Source organism: Thalia democratica, chromosome 4 (genome assembly GCF_965202585.1).
Source record: "Thalia democratica chromosome 4, ktThaDemo2.hap1.1, whole genome shotgun sequence".
In the NCBI taxonomy this organism is placed as follows: Eukaryota; Metazoa; Chordata; class Thaliacea; order Salpida; family Salpidae; genus Thalia; species Thalia democratica.
Genome location: NC_139168.1, coordinates 52466746 through 52487606, shown reverse-complemented (window position 1 = coordinate 52487606; position 20861 = coordinate 52466746). Strand labels below are relative to the sequence as shown.

The following is a 20861-nucleotide window of genomic DNA, read 5'->3' as shown; positions in this document are numbered from 1 at the left end:
ACCAGGATGGATTACCTGGATTGCGAACCAACTACTGAAGAACTCAGTAAAACTGTTAATGAGGTGACTCCTTTGAAAGTATCATGCAGTGACAACATACGAGCATACTTGCTCCGTTATTGCAAATTTGTATATTATTTAATCTAGATAATAATTTAGTTAAATGTCGAAGAGAAGGCATGCGTGAAGCTAAGATGCTTTGTTAAAAATAAAGGTTCTAGGTCGGATTGCAACATTTACAGGTAAATTTCCCTTCTTTAAACTGCTGATAAAGCTTTTGCATATGTAGCTCTTCCTCGACTTCAAAAGCTGGCTGAAAGAGTTTAATTTAGTTCTTAATGTTGATTTAAGTTTAAACGGTATACCACTGAAATACAAAGAGTGGAACAGGCCTTTATTTCTCAATTTCAACGACCTTACTAAAGTTTTTTATTTAGTAAAAAAAGAAGAAGTTTTTGCTATATTATTAGGATACGATACCATTTAAATCTTTTCAATGACTTGAAGTCTTTTCACACAAACACTAGGGCAACCATCTAATATGATGGTAGTGTTTTTGATTCATGTGTAATTAAAAGCTGGGTAAATCAAGGCGGCGTACTTGCTCTAACTCTTTTCGAAACGTCTTTTTAAAGATGTTAAAGCGCGCTTTCGGATCATCAACTATAGGAATTTTGCTCTAGACAAAAATTGATAGTCGCTTTTCAATCTTGCACGTCTAAGAGCGAAGCAAAAGCTGTAAGATATCAAACAACGTTTTTTACTCTTTGCTGATCAAGCTCTCTCAGCCAATCTGTCCAAGATTTTAAGACACTATTGAGTCAGTGTTCATCAGCGTGGTTAGATTTTAGGGCTTACAATTAGTCTTAAAAAAACGTTCTGAGCCTAGGAAAGTATCAGTGACAAGGAAATTTGAAACTTGAAAATAATCGTCTACCTTGGCTCAAATGTTGCGAGTCAAACGCATCATTTGAACACATAAATTAGTTGTAAAAATGATAAGGCGTCAGACAGTTTTCTCGTCTGACTGCAAAAGTTTTTTATTGTCACAAATTAAGTATTTGATTGAAGTTTAAGGTTTATTTTTTGTGGTACTCCACAGAAGCAAAACGTAAACCCTGTCGATTGCAAAGAAGAACAAAATGAACAGCTTCCACCTACGCTGCCTCAGTCGTATCCTTTTAATTGATTGGAAACAAGATATCACCAACGAGAAAGTTTTTTCTTTTCTGATCACCATGTGTTTACCTTCAGCCAGCGGATACTTCGCTGACTTGGTCATGTTATAAAGATAAGCGAAGAGTGAATATATAGTACAGCAAATTAGTCGTTAGAAAACGTAACGACCGTTGTCAAACAATTTGTTTTAAAGACGTCTTTAAGCGCGACCCAAAGAGTTTAGTATAAGGAAGGACTGGCACAAATAGAAATCTACTATATACTAAAGACTAAAAGAAAGAAAAAATTCAAAGCAGGTGGATAAATAAGAATTAAGCTGAACTGTCATTTAATTCTTTTGTTGCATCACTTTTTTTGTTAATTGTACAATGTACATAGCATTTTTTACGCACAATACGCGTAGTAGATAACGACAGAATAAGAGGTTGTTTTTGTTGGTGATAATAAGTATGGACAAAAATCTCCAGCTTTTTATGGTAGTAAACTGTTAACTAAAACTCCTAGTAACTTAGAACACTAGGACCATACTGAAAGATTTTAGGTTGACCTGGGAGATATTTTACTAAAAAAATTAAAGTCTAAATAGGTTACATTGAGTTATCTCTTTCATTTGTTTTAGGGTTACACAGATAATTACTTTATATTTTATGAAAGTCATTACTGTGTGTATGATTATTGGGATCCTATTTCATTGATCAAATATAAATTTGATCAATTACTATTTTGTTTTTAACAGTAAGTAAAATTTTGAATTAATGCTGATTTAGCGTAAGTCCTTAATAGAACTGTTAAATTAGTAGAAAAGTTGAATAGGTAAGTTACTAAATGAGTTACTGTAGTACTTTAACATAATTTTCAAAGTAGCTTAGCAAATCATTATATCTATATTCTTCTTATAAGTAAGTAATATAGTATTTAAGTTTGAAAGATATATCTTTTGTGTCTGTATGCATAGCTTATATAGTTGTAATTGTGTAAGTAGGTACATATATACAAGATTTTTCGAAATTAGAAAATAAGTTTATAAAAATTCTTTAATCAGGAAGCACATGTGTTCTATGTAACTTTTAATATATTATCAATTTTAAGAATTAAAAAAAAGTTATTACGCCTAAGTTTGTTACACTAAGCAAGATATTTTTAACCAAAATTAAAATAAAATTTATTTTTTTATGTTAAGCTATTCTGATTCAAATGACATGTTATATATTTTCTTTGTATTTAAAAAAAGTTTAAGTATTTTATGTTAAATTAATTTTAACACAGCTAAAAACAAATACAGTAAACACTTTGTGTGTAGCTTGAAGACCAAAAGGTCTTTCTATGCATTATGTCCTCCTTTCACCATAGTATTTAGCGTTGATTTATAAAAGAAAAAAGTTTGATGAAAACATTAATTATTTAAGTATTATTTTTTGCCTGTTCTTCTAATATTAATATGTAAGAAACTTAAATCACTCTCTAAATCTTTGCCGAGTATGTATTTTAAATTCTGATTCGACATGTACTGGAAACTAAAACTTTAGTAGATCCAGTTTAAATAAAAAATTGAATTCCTTACTTAAAACATGCTTTTTTACAATAAAGCTTCTGTGTAGCTAAAGGCATCTTTTCAACAACAGCTAAAAAAACATATGACTTATTGAAACATAACTAAAAGTTATTCTTACATCTTATTAAATTTTTTAAACGTTTGTTATTGTCTTCCTTAATCTCTTTCAACTCTGACTTGATTTGATTTAAAAGTTTTTTAGGTGTTTGACATTAATCACCACTTTATCTAATTATAGAGCACCTTAACAAATAGATGTTATTCTGTTTGAATAAGAAACTGATTATAGCTGAGAAATTATAATAGAGTGAAACACCGTTTCATAACGTATTTCTTTATAAAAATGTTTATCAAAATAAAAGTAAAACGAGCCTATGTTCGAATTTTTATGCTTCTGCTGTAAGCGTAGAACAATTGGTTTGGTTAAAACCTAATTTCATAGTGAACAAAAAAAAATTGCTGTGAAATTATATATTAAAAAACTAACTTTAAAACGAATTGAGTTTTCAGAAAAGTTAGTGATTCGGGTAAAAAATTAAAGGTTCAATCTAATAGAGTCAAATATGTTGGTTCAAAAACAGCTCAATTTTACTGAGGTTACCGTAAAATTTCCGCTAATTCTAAATTTGATGAGATAAAGGTAAAAGAAATCACTAGTAAAAGTATTTTTAGTGAACTTTACAATTGTTTACTAAATTCTACTTCTAAACCAATGTTTAGTCTAACAGGAAACTATAAAGCGACATTAAAAAAAAAGTTTATTTTTTTACAAAGATGATTGCTACTATTAAAGTATTTGCAATGAACGAAAGTCAAGACATTTAAAAACCGTAAATAAGTAACACATCCTTAAGTGCGTCGTATCTTACAATGATGGTAAACAGAAGGAAAAGAGCTAAGCAGTTATAAATGCTATGAAAAGATAAGTTTTAGATGAACATTTAGTAAACAATCTTATTTCTGAAGATAACTTTTTTAATTTTTGGTTTAATTTTTGGAAATATTCTTTAAATAGTTTTGATTTAATCAGATACCAAGCAGTAGCAACATATAAGCAAAAAAATCGGCAACAAGAAAGAATTTTATTATACGAGTGCGTCCTCTTGTTTAAGCCATTTCTGTTAATATTGATTAAATTTTCGCTATTTAAACTTATTTTGTTTATCTAATTCAAAAATGTATATAATTTGTGTAGTATATATCTTCAGATTTGTTTTGTACCGTTTTAATTGTATAACTGACGAAATATATCGAAAACTACAAATTAATTTGCTTTTTAATTTGTACTTAAAAAGTAAAAAATAAAAATAAAATCATTTACTATTTAAGGTTGAGGTGATACTATTCGTTATAGAATTTCACTTGCCTAACCTTTCTAATTTTGTTGGAAAAGGTACGATGTATACTAATTACTATCATAAACATTTATAACTCTATAAAGTTATAACATTAATTGTTATTAGTTTTTGCTGTAGAAAAGGCGACGCGAGTAGTGGATCATTAGAACAATTGCTCTGTCTGAAAAAAAACTTTTTAAAGCACTTTTGTTTTGTGTTTTATTAACCATCTTATAAAACTTTAATTTGAATTAAGGACAATTGTTCAAAAATCGGAATATTTTTTGCGCAGTTCAGCGCATATTTAAGAAAAAAAAAGCTTATCAATGCAAAAATCTCATTGGAACTTACTCAAAGATTTAAATTACCCTATTATAGAAAAATTTTGACATACTTCTATAAGCTAAACATAACTAAACATAACTATGACTAAGTTACTATATTTACTTTGTGAACAGCTTTATTGAACTGCATTGAAGAGTATAATCGTAAAAAAATGTTGATATTTGGTAAAATAATATGCGAAGTAAAATAAACTTATGTTAATCAAACAAAATTTTATTCTGTTACGTTTTTTATTTGAACTAAATTAAAAACTAAAACAAGTTTACTCGCACATACACATCTGTTCTGGAGTGCAGTTCTAAATTAAAATCTTGTTTTTGACAAAGTTACTTAACATTAAAAAAAATATGTACTATTAAAAACCTAAATAAAATAACACTTTAAGTTGGTCGTTAGTTTTTTATGTACTTGTACAATTAAGACTTCTGGTCGATATCATAATACTAAGCGAATCGACTTTAAATTAAATGGTGAGTTATAAAACATCTTTAATATCACGTATACAAATTTTTATGATTATATGTGCAGTGCAGTAACTTTGCAGAAAAAAAAATCCTGGTTTTTAAACAGTGTAGACTTTTGTATAAAAATCTAATAATTTTCGGCTAAGATACGACGTATAACTAAAAAAAAAGAATTTTAGTTTTTATTTTACTTCAAATCAAAAACTAACAGAAGAGAGTGTCGTAATTATCATTTTGCAAAATAAAAAGTTTTTGATCGTACTTAAACAAACACTTATTATTTTGAAATCATCAAAGTCGAAAATAATATTCTAACTATATTTTAATAGAAATTTTATAAAATTTATAAACTAAAGTTTCCACAGATGTTCTTGTGCTAAAACTTTATTTCAACTAACGGCGTTTCACTGCTCTCAAATAAATTTAAGAACAGATCTACGGAGTCTATAAAATATTAGCACACATTATAAAAAAAGCAGAAAAAGCATGTATAATTATGTATAGTGTTTATGTAGGTAGTAACTATAAATGAACTTTATGGTTATAAACAAAGTTTGGGGTAAAAACATAAAATTCTATAATAAACATAAAAAACATAAAATAAAACCATAAAGTTCATTTATCAGGATCTCCAGGATTTAACGCCTTTTAATGTTACATCTTATAAACTAAAATTTCTTAAGTTTTAAAAATGTTATCATATGGTCATAAAAAAAAAGTGAAAACTAGAACTAATTTCACCAACAAAAAAAAAGAATTATATGATATGTAGCTCATTTTTGTGTGTTTATATTTATACTCGTTTTTGTTTCAAATTGTTCATTGTTGATAAATAATTTAAATAAGTAACAAGGAGATTTTCTTTAACTTAATTATTTTACACTGATATATTTTATGTAACTACTTACTTAAATCCTTTTCATACATATAGCAAACTGATCATATTGTTTAAGAATCACTAACAACTTACAACAAACAGTAATATTTTTGAGTACAACAAAAATACTCTTACAAAATTAATGATGCATTTCAATTTCAATATAAAAGCAAGATTAATCACTAAAAGTATTTTCTATTACTAAAATTATTTAAGTTATGGTCGTTAGACATAGGACATCATAAAAAACATTCTAAAAGTTACAATTTAATTACTGATACGACTTATAAACAAAAACTACTAACCTTAATTAATGTTAAAAACAAATATTTACTTGAAAATTGTATACAAGGTCGTTACTTAATAGTTTACATAATAATAATTTTGTGATTTAGAAATTTAAAGAATATATTATGTTAAGTTTTAAGTTTCTACTAACAATTCCTTGAAACTACAAACACTACTTTCTTATTTATATTACACTAGTAGAAAAAAAAATGTTAAAGAAGTAATAGTAAACAAAGTTTTCAAAGCAAACAATTTTATTGAAATTTTACGGCGTTTTTTTTGATTAAGTAATAATACAGCTAACTTTGTCGTCCTGTATGTTTCGTTTTAGTTTTTTCTTGTATAACCAGTAACATCCCTATTGGTTAAAAAAATATTGTCAATATTAATTCAACAAGAAGCTTTTTTTTATTTAGGATTATGGTCATATGTACTAACTAGACTTACTACTAAGGAATAAAACATAGTAAAACAAGAAATTATGACAGTATAAAGCCATTCATGTACTAAGTTAAAAAATTCCTTTCAAGTTATTAAACTCAGTGCTGTCAGTTACAACTTCTCTAAAGTTTTAAATAGTAAGTAAATGAATTAGTTACTTATAATTATAATGTCGTTAGCTGATAGAGTATACTTCTAAAAATATTGATAAATAAACTGAAGCTTATTCAATCTACAAGACGATTAAAAACTTCAATCGTCTGTATAAGCTTGATTACTCTTAGTTTAATTCGGATTATTTTTAATATAAAATTAATAAAACATTTTTGAGATAATACACAGTATATAAATTTATTTTAATAAAAGTGATATTGTAATGGTTAAATTTTTTTCTTTTTGGCATAAATACGCTGAAATTTATTAAGAAGCATAAAAACATAAATTTTTTAAATTTTTAACCTATGACAAAAACTCTTTAATAAAATAAAGTGTTTTATTTTTTTATGACTTTCTTTTCTTTTTAAAGTATATTTAAATTACAATATCAATACAATGTTTACTAAAGTTTTTTTAAGTAAAAAGTTTTAACACCTTGTGTTAGTGTTAAAAAATATAGTTTATTTTAAAGGAAATTTACGGAAACAAAAGTAATACTAATTATAATATCATTTATAAACACTGTTAGTAAAAAATAGTTGTACTTCTTTCTCGTTAAAACTTTAATATTTAATGCTACTTAACTTTTGAAGATAGCAAACCATTTGATAACTTTTTTGTATCATATGTTGCGTTGATAATAGTCTAACACCTTAGATATTAAAATGTGTATTTATCAAAAATCAACAAGGTTTATTTCTGTAAACAGTCTTCATTGGAACTTAATTTCAAGAACCAAGTTTTAGTTATGATGGTTTTTGCGGTTATGTGTTAATATAAAATGCGAGATTTTTGAATACTAAAACAGCGTTTTTAGTTTTACTAGTAGTGCTGCTGAACTTTTAGTTCCGTTACTTTGAAAATTTTTAAATAGTGAATAGTTTTGCTAGTTTACTTTAATATATATAAAATTTAGTTTGTTTTGAAGAATATTTTTGTCGAAATTTATTTATTTATAACTGCTATCAACTATTCAATAAACTATATTTTTGCGTTTTAGATTTATAGAAAGTATCTTTTTTTTTGTATACAAACAAAAAAGACACCAACTAGCATTTTTTGTTTTTTTTTAGTTTTTGTTAATTTTGTACCATTTTAGTAGACAAATAAAGGAACAAAAACTAATCTTAGTTTACTAAAGAATAAAAAATATGTGTTTTGAAATTACATTGTACTTTTATTAAAATACTTTACTCAAAAACTGATGTTAACTTTTAAGAAAACTTCTAAAAATAAACTTATAAACTGTACTACATGTTAAACTAACTTGCTTTATTATAGAACTTAAGCTTCTTGTAACATATTATTTAGTATTAATTTGTTATCAATTTATAAGAATTAATTATAATGAAATTCTCACTAGGCATAAAACTCAATTAGTAGTTAAGTAATGAGCGAAAACGTAGATAATTTCCAAAATTCAAATACAGTGAAAGAAAACTCAAAAAAAACAAGAAAAAAATATTTTAACGAGACTAAAGACTATGATGGGCACGACAGAATTTATGCAAGAGAAGAAGACTACTGTGACCATTATTATGAAAATGAAGTTCCTTTGAAAAGAGTAACAGTTAGTAGTATTTATTTTTTCTAAACCTAATAATCTTTAAATTTATTAATTTTATTTAATGTTAAGACCCATTAGTTCAAAGGTTTTTAACGTCCTAAAATATTAAATTGACCAAAGGTTTTTCACTTGTATCATGCTAAATAATAAATAAAAACATTCTTTTGTAAAATACACGTTTAAACTAAATATATAATTAGTTTTTAAAATTATATTTTAATACTTTTTATAAACAACTGCGAGTATATTTGTTTTAACAACAAAAAAAGTATAGAACTTTAACCTTGTATTTACTATAATATAAAATTAAAGTCAGTTTAAATGTTTCCAAGAACATAATAAATAAATTACTTTCGGCAGATTCTTTTAGACAATTATATCTTAATTTAATCGCACATTGTTACAATCATTCAATATTCATTAAGAAGTTAATAATAACTCGCTAACATAAACGTTTTTACAGGAGCTTTTGCCTAACACTGGTAGGCGTCATCATATGAGGCGACATAATGAAAAGTCAAATTGGGATGATGAAAGATTTTTGTGGATTTTGTATAAAAAACCTAACTTGACAATATACATTGATCCCCGTGACCCTGAGCAACGCTTAACTCTGATAGTCCTTGAAAAAATGTGGTTTGATTGTCCTAAAGACACCCCTTACAAACTTGTTTTAGTAGACTGCTTTAAAGGGTAATTGTACTTGTAAACAATCTGCATTAGTTTTAAAATAGTAACTTGAATAAAATGTCAACAAAATATTAGCGAAAGTCTACAGAGCTGAAGCCTGGACTTTCGTATGCCGTGAAACTAGCTCAAGTTAACAAATAGTTTGATCTTACCAGCTCGATCATCAGACCACAAGCCTTTGGTAGACTGAGACCGGAAAATGATATTCCTGAAGTCACTGATCAATACCAGCAAACGGTTGATTCATATCTTACATAATAAACCGTTAGATTGTTAATTGCAAGTCATTTTGTTATGACTGACTAATAAATCCTAATTAGGACGAAACCGGTCTTAGTCTTCCGAAGGCTTATGGTTTGATGATCGAAATGGTATGATCAAACTTCTAGTTAAATAAAAAGTAGTTTTTTTATTATGTTTAGTTTTTTTTAAACTAAATTAGTTTAAATTCAAAACTATTTAAAATATTAAAGTTAATTAGTAACTAGTTCCTTTATTGCACAATTTGTGGACTTATTTAATGAAGTTTTTTAAGTCTTTGGGAAATATATTTAAAACTATAAATGTTATATTATATTCGATATCATTTTTTTTTTCTTTATAAAATATCTAAATATTACTAAATATCAGTAAAACAACTTATCATTTTGTTTTGTGTTATATGACTCATAATAATACAAAAAACGTGAAGCGAGAACAAAAAATTGAAAATGTATGGTCCAAATCAGAAAATGCCCATTATGGACGACCATGGGTTTCACCCTAAAGATAATGACAAAATAGACATGTGGGCCAATGGAAGGTTGATTTTAAGATATTTTTTACTATCAAATCACATTTACTTCTTAAAATAGTTTTTTTTATGCTTTTAGATTTTTTCTATGTATAAACTTATAGAAATACTTTCTTTATTAAAAAAAATACACATCTTTCATAAAAGTTTTAGTAATTAAGTCTACTTTTCTAAATATAATTATAAGTGTGACATAAATATTTTTCTACTATTAAAAACAAGTTTATACATACAGAATACCTTACAGATAAACAATGTACTTGAAAACATATTACTTTATTTTTTTAAATATACTTAAAAGGTGGGTACTTTGTAGGCTAAATAAAAATAACAGTAAGAAGTATTTATATTTTAAAATATTTATGTACTTTATTCTTTTTTGCTGTACAGTACAAAATTAGTTTGTTTAATACCCGGAAATTTTTTATAGTTAATAAAGTTTTAAAAAAAAGTTAGATATCACATAACTAGGCGTTAAATCCTCGATATCAAAATAGACAATGCCCATTGGACAATCAAAACAACTGATTTTGTACGTAAATACTTTATTGACCTACGATGTTTCGCTGCTCATAGAATATAAATAGCTCTCTAGAGTCAAATTCGCGTATACTTTTGAAGATTTACTTTGTAAAGTTTAATTATATTTATAAGCGTAAGTCAAAAAAGTACTTGCATAAAAAACAGCTGTTCTTAAATAAGATTACATGTTATGATCAGAAGGAAGCTTTTTTCCAACATTAAAGCTTTTAGTGCAAGTACCGCTCAACAGTATAAATCTTAATAAAGTACGTATAAACGGATTTTTTGCAAAACTAGTTTATTATAGATAAAAACAACGCAAAAAGGATGATTGTAATAACTCAGATATATAATTATAATATAAATTGCTGCAATAAACTGAAAATCATATTTACATTGCAGTTTTCATAATTAGAAATAGTTCTTCAAACATCTAGTGTAATTTCACATATTTTAGGTACAATTTTTTATTTCCGAATGTATATTTCTAATTATAAGTTTTGTACTGAAAACTTATCAACTTGTTTATAAATTCATACGTGTTTAATAAGTTTATGTTTTGCAGACTTTTTAAATTCTTATAAGCCTGTAATCGGTCTGTCTTTTAAAAAATATTGTAAATAATTTAGTTTTATTTGTTTTTTACACAAATAATTTTTAATCATTTTATGCTGTAGTTTCATATAACTATTACAAACTAACGGTTCATTGACAACTAAATTAATATTTATTATTCAATGATTTTTTAAATCATAACATTTATTTTTGTACATTTTTTATAACTAAGTTAAAGTCTATTAAGTTTTTTACTTTTGAAAATTATACAGGAAATTGTTTATAATATAATATAATTTTTCAGAAAACAATTTGTATTTAACAAATTATTTCTTGATTATATATATTTTTTTATTTTTAAAAACTATAACTTTAAAACTCATCTACTTTAAAAAAACATAAGAAATTAGCAGTTTAATTTAAACATAAGTCTGTAAACATAAATTGTAAAACAAAAGTTTGTTTTAATAGTTTAATTATAGTTTCAGAAACTTTTATGAGCATGCTTTTAAAAGTTTTGAAGAATCTAAACTATATCTAACTTATTTTTAGACTAATTATAGGGTGCTTAGTATAGCGGAATCAGAAAAAAGCTTATAGATAAACAAAAAAAAATTGTAGTTTAATTTGTTAGATAATACAAACAATTATTTTTAATTTTTTTCATATATCAATTCATAAAATTTTGTAATTATGGGTTAATTTTATTTGATTTTTTATACTCGACTACATACTTTATAGTAAATATTAAAGTTTAGAATTAAAGCTTGTTTAGTATATTATACTCTACTTTTTAGAATTCTAAAAATAAAATATACGTTTTTGAACTTAGCTGGACTGTAATAAGTGATATTTGTCAAGCTTACCAGAACCGTCACAACCCATTGTTAGTGTATCCAACTGAAATGAGAAGAAGATGTCACTGTGATCAGATGCTCTTCCAATCTTACGATTTAATGTTGATTGTTATGGAAGAATATCCTGTTAGTTTGTTAACGGTTTTTCGAGAAGAAATAAAAAAAACTGTAAGCAAAACATTTTATTAATCTTGAAATAATCGTTTCCCAAAACTTAATCTTTTTTAGTTAGATAAACTATTAAAAAACTTACAACCACACCTGTAAAATGAAGATATTAGTCTGTAATAGGCGACTTAAACGAAGATGTGTTTTACTCGCTTAGAAAACAGTGATTAGATTTTTAGGATGTCTTTGCTTATGACGATCACATATTTTGCTTTAATGAAACCAAAATGGATTTTTTTTAAGTTTATTTTTCAATTTTTATTTTCAAATACTTTGGTTTTTAGTTTTAATACTAAAAATTTCACGCTGCTTTGGAAAATAGGATAGGCATAGCATTCAATTTTTTTGTATCTATTTATTTTAATATTTTAACCCTTACACTTCATAAATCACACCCCGAATCACGCTTTGATGGAAATCTAGAATGAATTTTACTATTTTAATCTCTCAAAAATTTATTCAGCAAACTAAATTTTGCTCAAAGAGCTCTTCAGTGCATTAAACTAATAGTTTAAGAAAAAACATGTCAGATTAGTATTTATAAATGTTTTCAAAAGAAAATTTTATTACAGCCAAAAATTTTTACACTTTATTTTGTCAAGCTAAATAAAAAACTATCTTTAGAAGAAAAATTATTAGATTTAAAGTAGTAAATTGTTGAAAAAAATTTACTGTAAGTGTCTGTATTTAAAAATATAGGTTTAGTTTAAACTCTATAAGGAGGCAAGTTAAAATAACCTCTTAACAACTTTTAGCTGTAAAAACTTGTAAATGTTTATTAGAAATTAAACCGAAAAAATCTAGTTAACTTGTTATATAACAGTCATATACGAATACTTGACGAAACTGTTGTAGAAACAAAAAAAAAATTCAAAAAATTAAAACGGTAAGAACGGAAACTTATCTGTTAATTCAACTAAGATTTATCAAACCTAAGGTTTATATGTACATTTATATATCTATGAGTTATCTTTCCTATTAACAACCCAGTTGAAGTGTGTTGATTCGTTGACACACAGAAACATATGTTGGTAGAATAAAGGAAGATTACTGTATAATTTGTTTTTATTTTATTCCAGTGAAGTTACTTCACTAGGATCTTTTGTTAGCAAACAATTAAAACTATATTTTGAACAGTTACATTTATATATATCGATATATATAAAAAAGACCTTAAGGTGGGCTCTGTATTGAAAAAAATAATTTATTAAGTTAATTAACTTGTTCATTGAAAAAAAATATTTCTATATAGAAAATAATGTAATTAAATAAACTTAAACACTTTCCGCAGAGCCCACTTAAAGGGTATCTGGGAATATTTTCTGTTTTTTTTAATCTATTTTTCTTAATAAATTATATATATATATATATAGCAAAAGTCACGTGTGTCCTGTTGTTAAATTAAAAAAAAAAGTTATGCACCTTGAAATTTTTAAAACAACTAAAAAGAAAAAAAAAAAAAAATTGATCTATTACAAACATCAGAACATTAATGGCGTTATACTAAGAAATGAAAAACCAGATGAAAGCAAATATAGTGATATTGTTTCTATGATGCGAGTTTACGACGGTCATTTGGCTCGACGTCCAACACAAAACAAATGGTATCAATATTGCTCTAAGAATAAAGGCGACGGAGTTGACCCAAACGGTATGACATGGTTTAGAACTCCGAAAGAGCTTGAAGAAATGCCTTTTATGGGTGACCGATATTTTAACTTAGCAGGTATATCTAAGTGTTTTACATTTTAATACAATATCCAGTGAAAATTCTATGTTAAGTAGTTGAAATATTTTTTAATATGTTGTATATAAAACCAATAGCTAAATATGTTATAAACTTTTTGTTAGTATTATACACTTATAAGAAAAAATAACTTAAATCACTATAGATTTAACCATTTTTAAGGTTTTTATATTGTAGACGTTAATATTGTACCTAATTATGTTTTACTAAATAATGTTAAATTTGATAACGTTTGTCATCATATTTTTTATTTTTATCATTAGACATTTTTGCAATGATGCCGTTGTTGACGATGTTTTCAACGGGTCTGGTCACCGAAGAAAGGCTTTTTGAAAAGTTTCCTCGTGTCAAAAAATGGTATAACCGATGTATAGAACACGAGTCTAAAGTATTGACTGCTATAAACAAAAAGGGAATGGATGACTTAGCAAATTGCTTTAAATCAGCTTTAAATGGCAAAGAAATACCAGAACTTAAACTAGAAACTTATAAGGGAGAATTTAAAGGAGTAACTACTCTAACTCGATTATCTGGCAAATAATTTCTGTCCATTAGTTAACATTGAAATAAAGTTTATAAAAAGTTCTTCAATGATTTCCTTAATTTAAAAAATGATAAAACTTTTAGTGTTATTTCCCGGTTTATAATAACAACATTAAAAACAACTTATCGGAGATTTCAAATTCCATTATTTATCTACAACTCTTCTTCAATCACTATAATACAAAGTTTAAATTTTATTATTGAAACGTAATTCCTTAAGTAAATGAAATATAAAAGGTTTGTAGATGTTAAAGTTATTTACACCAGTAGAGCACGCTTTAACTACGTTTTAAAGTTTTGATCAGTGTGCTTTAAAATATCATTTGCGTATTAATTATATTAGCATTTGAAAAAAAAATCTTTATATTGACTTTTGAATAAATTTTACTCAAATTTATGCTTTAACTTTTTAAATAAAGAACACTTATTTAATGCTTGTGGCTGTTTTTACTAGATTAGTCTTTTTTTTTCATTTTTTTAGATATATTTTTTTTTGTTTTTAAGTTTAAAAACTTTCAGTAAAACAATTAATAAAATTTAGAGCTTTAAACAGTGTCGGTTTTTTAAATTAACCATTAAAAAAAGAATTAAAGTAAATTTTTATGAAAGTTTGCATAGCTAGTTGTTTAAAAAAATATACACAAAGTAACGTTGCTTTCATGGAATGTTTAAATACTTTTTATAGCAAATAAGCTTCATAAAACCTTTTAGAAATGTTGTTATTACTTTTTTTAAAACTGTTTGGTTCAGATCTTTTATTAGAAAACATTATTTACAACTAATATTTCCGCATTTATAAAACTAACTTTAAAATAATCAAAAAAAAATAGTCGAACACATTAAGATTTTTATCTTTGTCTGGGTTTATTTTACCTTGTAACGTACATAATATTCTGTAACTTGGTTCTGAATTTTCTCCCTAAGTTTTCTTATGTCAATATAACTAAACGTAATATACAGTTATTACAGTTTTGAAATCTGCATAATAACTTATAAAGTTTAGCTTATTAGGCTATAATTTTATCCTAGGATCCAACTAAGGGATAAATTATTGTAATGGAATGGTTAACTGTCTATCGCTTTTTAAATTAAACAAATATAAAAGTTATATAAATTTATAAACCATTTATTACGTAATTATTTTAACTAAATTGACAAAAGAGACATTTTTTAGAAGCTAAAAAATTACTACGAAACTTTTTCGTAAAAAGCAGACAATCAATATCAAATGTATGCGCGTGATATAAAGTCCGTCATATTTTTTAAAACTAGGTCAGATTTTTAATAGTTACTGTAGTACCTTTAATAATAATAATAAAAATTAACTAAATATCACTACAAAATATGATGCTAGCCCAGTGTCTGAAAGGGGACACGCTTAGTTCCAACCTGCGATTAAATTCCTCCCTATTTAATCCACAAATCAACTCCTTCTTTCCAAATCAATTCCCATCCGACGAATTCTCATCAAAATAGATTCCCAACCAGTTTAGTTCAAAACCAGTCAACTTCTACCCAAATTAATCGTCACTTTTGCACGAATGGTCACTTTTTTGCGCGATTGAATTTTGTAAAACTATATTAATACTAAATCAACAAAAAATAAGTATAATTGTAAGCTCATCAATCTAAAACAAAATAATCTAATACTTTATTTAAAATTAAACTTTACGAAAGTTGAAGTATATTTACAATAAAGGTATATTAAACTAATATAAAAGTTAAGTTGAAGCTAAATTAAACAAACATATAGCTATTTAAAACTTATTTATAAGGTTTTTTTTTTTGTCAATTTCTTTAAAAACAAAAAAAAATACTTTGACGCAATTCGAAAAACTTAATATCAAAATATATCAGTTTTAAACACAGACTAACTTTTTTTTTACTTCGATCTTTATTATTTATCTACTACAAGGTCCGAATATCTACACGGTGCTATTTGCTCTTAGAATTAAAGTATTTTTTGAAGAGACTCGGTTTAACAACGTAAAATTAAAGTTTACTTTTTGCTAAAATGTAGATATAAAAAAGTTTACATAAACTTTTTTTATAAATACTTTTTAATTATTTATTGTTTAATAACTTTTTAAACAAGAATTTAAAGCAAAATACAGAAACGCACTAAAACACGAATCAGGATGTTAGACACTGATATAATTTTTAATGTATAAACTTTATTTGTACAAATTTCAATAACTGTATTAAGTAGCTGCTGAAAAACTTTTCTTATTACTAACATTTACAATTATAAACTTTCTTCTTAAAAACGTTGTTTTGCAATAAATAAAATAACAGTTTGCTAATTTTTATTAAGTTAAACTTTTTTGATTATACTATGTAAAAAAAACACTACTTAAGATATTAAAGAAACACAATGAGATTTATTTGAAAAAAAAAAATAATGAGAATATAAAGCGCTTCCCTTTTGATGAGATCGTATGGTTCAAGTTATCTGGAACTGTTTTGGTTAACGTGTTTCTCTTCTAAGAGTATGTATACTAGCTATCAGAGAGTTAAACATATTAATATAATCAAAGATGGAGCGTAATTTATAACATGAACGTCGCCGCCATTGAAGCAACAAGTAAGAAATCATATGAAAAGTAGAATTCTATCTTTACTCATTTATATACAACGGACGTCAATTATATGTTACACACAGTAAACAACAAACTCTACGAAGAGTTAAAATCTTTTTTTAGCTTTTCGGTATATTAAAAGAAACTTTTACTTCAAGAAAATACAAAAATAAGATCGACAAACAGTCGATTTTTATCTTTAAACGCTTCATAATATTTAACATTTAAATGTAAAGTAGTTTTATTAATCACATTAAATTATTATTTTTAGTTCATTCATTACCTTTTAAGAACTGAAAGAGGTTGAAATTTTATTTATTCATCGCACCGATCACGATCTTTAAATACAATACCACGAGAAGCCAAGAAAAAAAAAATCCAAAACGACCAAGAATTTAAAGAAGCTTCCGAAGTCTGCAGTAAAATAGACACCTCTTTATGATGAAACTTACAAATTAATTCTTTTTTTAAAGATATAATTGTTAAACTACCTAAAAAAATATAATATAATATTTTACTAGTATAATTTCTTCATTAGTCCTTTGTTTAACGTTTGTATTTATTATGGATTAAAATAAAAAATACTTCATAAAAGGATCTTTGTTACAAGCAGTGTAGTATTACTTTAAAAAAGTTATAACACTTAACAGATAGTTATATAAAATACATTGCTTATTATTTTAATAAACAAGGTGTTTTTTTTTATAAACTGTTTACTCAACAATCCTTGTAACGAAGTATTTAAAAATAATCATTTTCAAAAAATCATTTAACTTAGTCTCTTTAAGTATACTAATTATAACATATAATTTTAGTTAACTGAAACATCTTTAAATTTATCATTTTACTAATACAACAAATAGATAATTTCATAAAGTGATGTATTTTGAATCTATTAATAATAATTGTATTATGTTTAGTTTGAATTGCAAATCGCTTAAGCTTAACAGTATAGTTGTCTTAAATATAGTTTATTTTGAAAGATTTTTACACAACAATATTTACTTTTCATCTGTACTGTTAAAACTCAGAGTTGCCAAAGGTTTTTAGAAACTATATTTAAGGTTTTCTTAAATTCTCCCAGGTTTTTGAAAGTAGATGCTGTCTATCCAAATTTCGTATATAATTAAATTTAAGCTTATTAAATGTATTAAACATTATAAAAATATGTAAAAGATACTGTAAAGTAATTATATCTGTGTTTTATAATAAAAAAATATATTTTGTACGATAGATTTTTTGTATTTAACCTTAATTTTATTTTTTTTAATAAAAAGAATGTTTAAAACTCCTGTTTTTTAGTTCGTTCTAGTTAGTCAAAGTTTCTTAAATTCTAGGTTTTCAGATTATTTAGCAAACCTGAGAGTTTAATTTTTTTTTATCCTAAATCAATAAAGGTTTTCAAGTATTTTATCTCTTATGTTAATAAATAAACAAACTTAATATTTCAAAAAAGTACTTAAAGCAAATCTATAAATATTTTGTTTTTAAAAAAAACATTGTGAAATAAGTATATATTCTCTCTTTTAGTTTCTTCACTGATGTTATTAATTTCAATTCTCTTAAAAGTTTGACACAACAACTAGTGTATTTTCTTTTAGCTACATGTTCCACAGAAAAGAGTTGAGGCATGTCGGGCAAACTCTAATTTTTTTTATAAAAGATGATGCTTTCATAGGTTCAACTTGAAAAACATGAGCATTTTAAAATAAAATAAAACTCAAATAACAGTACTCAAAAAAAAAAAAAAAAAAAAAGAATTTTTAGTTATATCGAACCTACGGTACACAATTTTAAGGAAACACTTTATATAACTTTTTATTAGGAAACACTCAAAAATTGTTCGATAACTAAGAGAATAAATTAATCGTCATAAATACTTTTTTTGTTTATGCTTTTTATGTTACTTAACTAGCGTGTCTTAAACAAACAGTAAAGCTGTCCCTGCTATCGAGTTTCTGTGATTATAAACAGTGATGTATACGGCTCAATTGTATATGATGCCCATTCTGTAGCGCCTTATATTTAGTATCTGCGCTAGTTCACGTTTTGAAAGTTAGTGTCGAATCGTACACTACTGTCGAACTTATTAATGTAAATCGTTACTTTTGCATTTGTTTTCTAAGTAAAAAGAAAATAAAAAGTCTGAGTTTGTTTAAGACAAGGGTCGGCAGGCAGTTGGTGCTCGCGTGCCAAATTTAAAGTTACTAAATCTTTGCGGGTCGCATTTTTATTTTTAGTAACGTTTAGATAACCTATTTGTTTTAGTTTTAATCGTACTAAAAAAAAGTCTCACTTATTTTTAGTTTACTATTCTAAATGACATTTAGCTACACATAGAAAGCCCGTTTGAATTGCACATATTTGTCGGCCTAAAATTTACATAGACTAATATACTTAAGTCTTATTAAATTGTATGTACTATTTTAAACAGTTAATAAGTTTAGTCAAATGGTTTTACTTACAACTTAACTCTCACCGAGCTTGAAAACTTTTTGAGTTACTTTGGTACATTTTTCATATTATCAAACACTTGTTCATATTAAAAAAATATTAATTGTTGAAACTATTTTTGACGTTTTATATAATTTGCAAATTTCAAAAATTTAAGTAAATAGTCCATTATATAAGATTAATACCTTTTTATATTGTAAAATAGAAACTAAAACAAATTTTTTAGCATAGTTAATACTTGAACACTTTAATGAAATACCTTATTAGTAACTAAGTAGTCTTTTACATGGTTACCACTTTTCAAATCAAAAATATCTGAGTTACATCAAACCAGCCTAAGTTTATTAAAAGTCGAAAAAGTCAAAAACTTGCTGATAGTCTAGCTTAAATGCCTAAATAAAGTATCATCATAATAGCAACTACAAAATAAAAGCTAATAAACTACAATAAAGTCAAAAAATTATTCTGAGAGTTCGAAGATATATTCTAAGTATTTAAAACAAAAAAATTACACACACCTAATTTTTTCAAACTATCTTAAACAGGTTTAACCTAGTCTGGGTTTTTTTAATATCCAAATTAGCTTGTTTGTTCATCAAAATAAATCATTGTTAGTCAGCTTGAGTGAACAGATAAGTCTCAAAAACATTTTTTAAAAAAGTATAAAAATTTATTGAGCTACTAATGAAGAAGAAAACGTTTTTTTTTATTGAACGCGTAGGTGTCAGAAAAGCACGGGTTGTCACTTTTAAAAGAAGTGACACTTTAGTACATGGTGACATTTTAGCACGGGTCATCACTTTAGCACGGAGTGTCATTTTTGCACGGAGTGACAATTTAGAAAAGAGTTTAACTTTTGCATGAAGCTTAAGTTCAGCCCTATCAATACTTTTTAGTTAAAAAATAATTTATATTATATTGAGTAAGATGTTTAAAACTTAACTTAATAAAGTCAGCATTCTGTTGCGTACGCATTTTAGACACTAAAAAATGTGAAATCAAGGAGAAGAATACTTACTAAACTTATTTTCTTTTAAAACTAAAACTAATAAAAAATAGATTATTACTGTATAAACTAAAAAAATAAGTTTTTTTTTATATTTTTGAGTTTAGCAAATTCTTTAGCCATAAAATCTTTTGAAATAATGGTAATTTTATAATTTTAGATCTTCTATTATGCAAATTTAAAAGATGTTCAATTGTTTAGTAACTATAAAGCATTATAATTAGAATAATAAAAAAATTAAACAGATGTTGCTGAATGAAGTTTACTTACCTTTGAAGTATATACTCTATATATAAATTGTATAGCACATAGATAAGTATTAAAAAAGTTATGAGACACAAACATGTAGAAATAAGAGGAACTTGAAGTCTTTTTAAGTAACGATATTTAAAGTTTTATGTATTTTAGGAATGATTTAAGTATAAATTTAGTTGTCTATCAAGTTATCAGAGCTTTTAAATACAAGGGCTAATTGTTTATCAATATTTAAACTTGAATTTTTTTTAAAGTTTTATGCTTACTAGACAGTTTTAGTTGAATTGTAACTTAAACTTGTAACACATCTTTGTTTGTTAACATTTAGTTTACATGTTGCTTACATTTTTAAACATAATGTTATATAAACATATAAAAGGAATCGTGCAAAATAACTTCTGTGCTAAAGTGTCACTCCATTTTAAAGTATCGCTCTGTGCTAGAGTGACTCGTTCCAAGTTATATGGCAGCAAAAGTAATTACTAA

At 25.4% G+C, this 20861-nt stretch overlaps 1 protein-coding gene across 2 annotated transcripts; it reads left to right on the top strand.

The window, feature by feature from the left end:
- The first annotated feature begins 8008 nt into the window (after positions 1 to 8008).
- LOC145834625 (uncharacterized) lies at positions 8009 to 14463 on the top strand. Of its 2 annotated transcripts, XM_082942099.1 has the most exons (6): positions 8009 to 8209; positions 8670 to 8899; positions 9588 to 9698; positions 11599 to 11749; positions 13277 to 13517; positions 13802 to 14461. In XM_082942099.1, exons 1-6 carry the CDS (start codon positions 8030 to 8032, stop codon positions 14077 to 14079), a joined length of 1191 nt encoding a protein of 396 aa, XP_082798225.1. In that variant the 5' UTR covers positions 8009 to 8029; the 3' UTR covers positions 14080 to 14461. The 2 variants fall into 2 exon arrangements, with proteins under 2 accessions (XP_082798225.1, XP_082798226.1); XM_082942100.1 differs by lacking the exon at positions 9588 to 9698 and having other exon boundaries at positions 13802 to 14463.
- The last annotated feature ends 6398 nt before the right edge of the window (positions 14464 to 20861 follow it).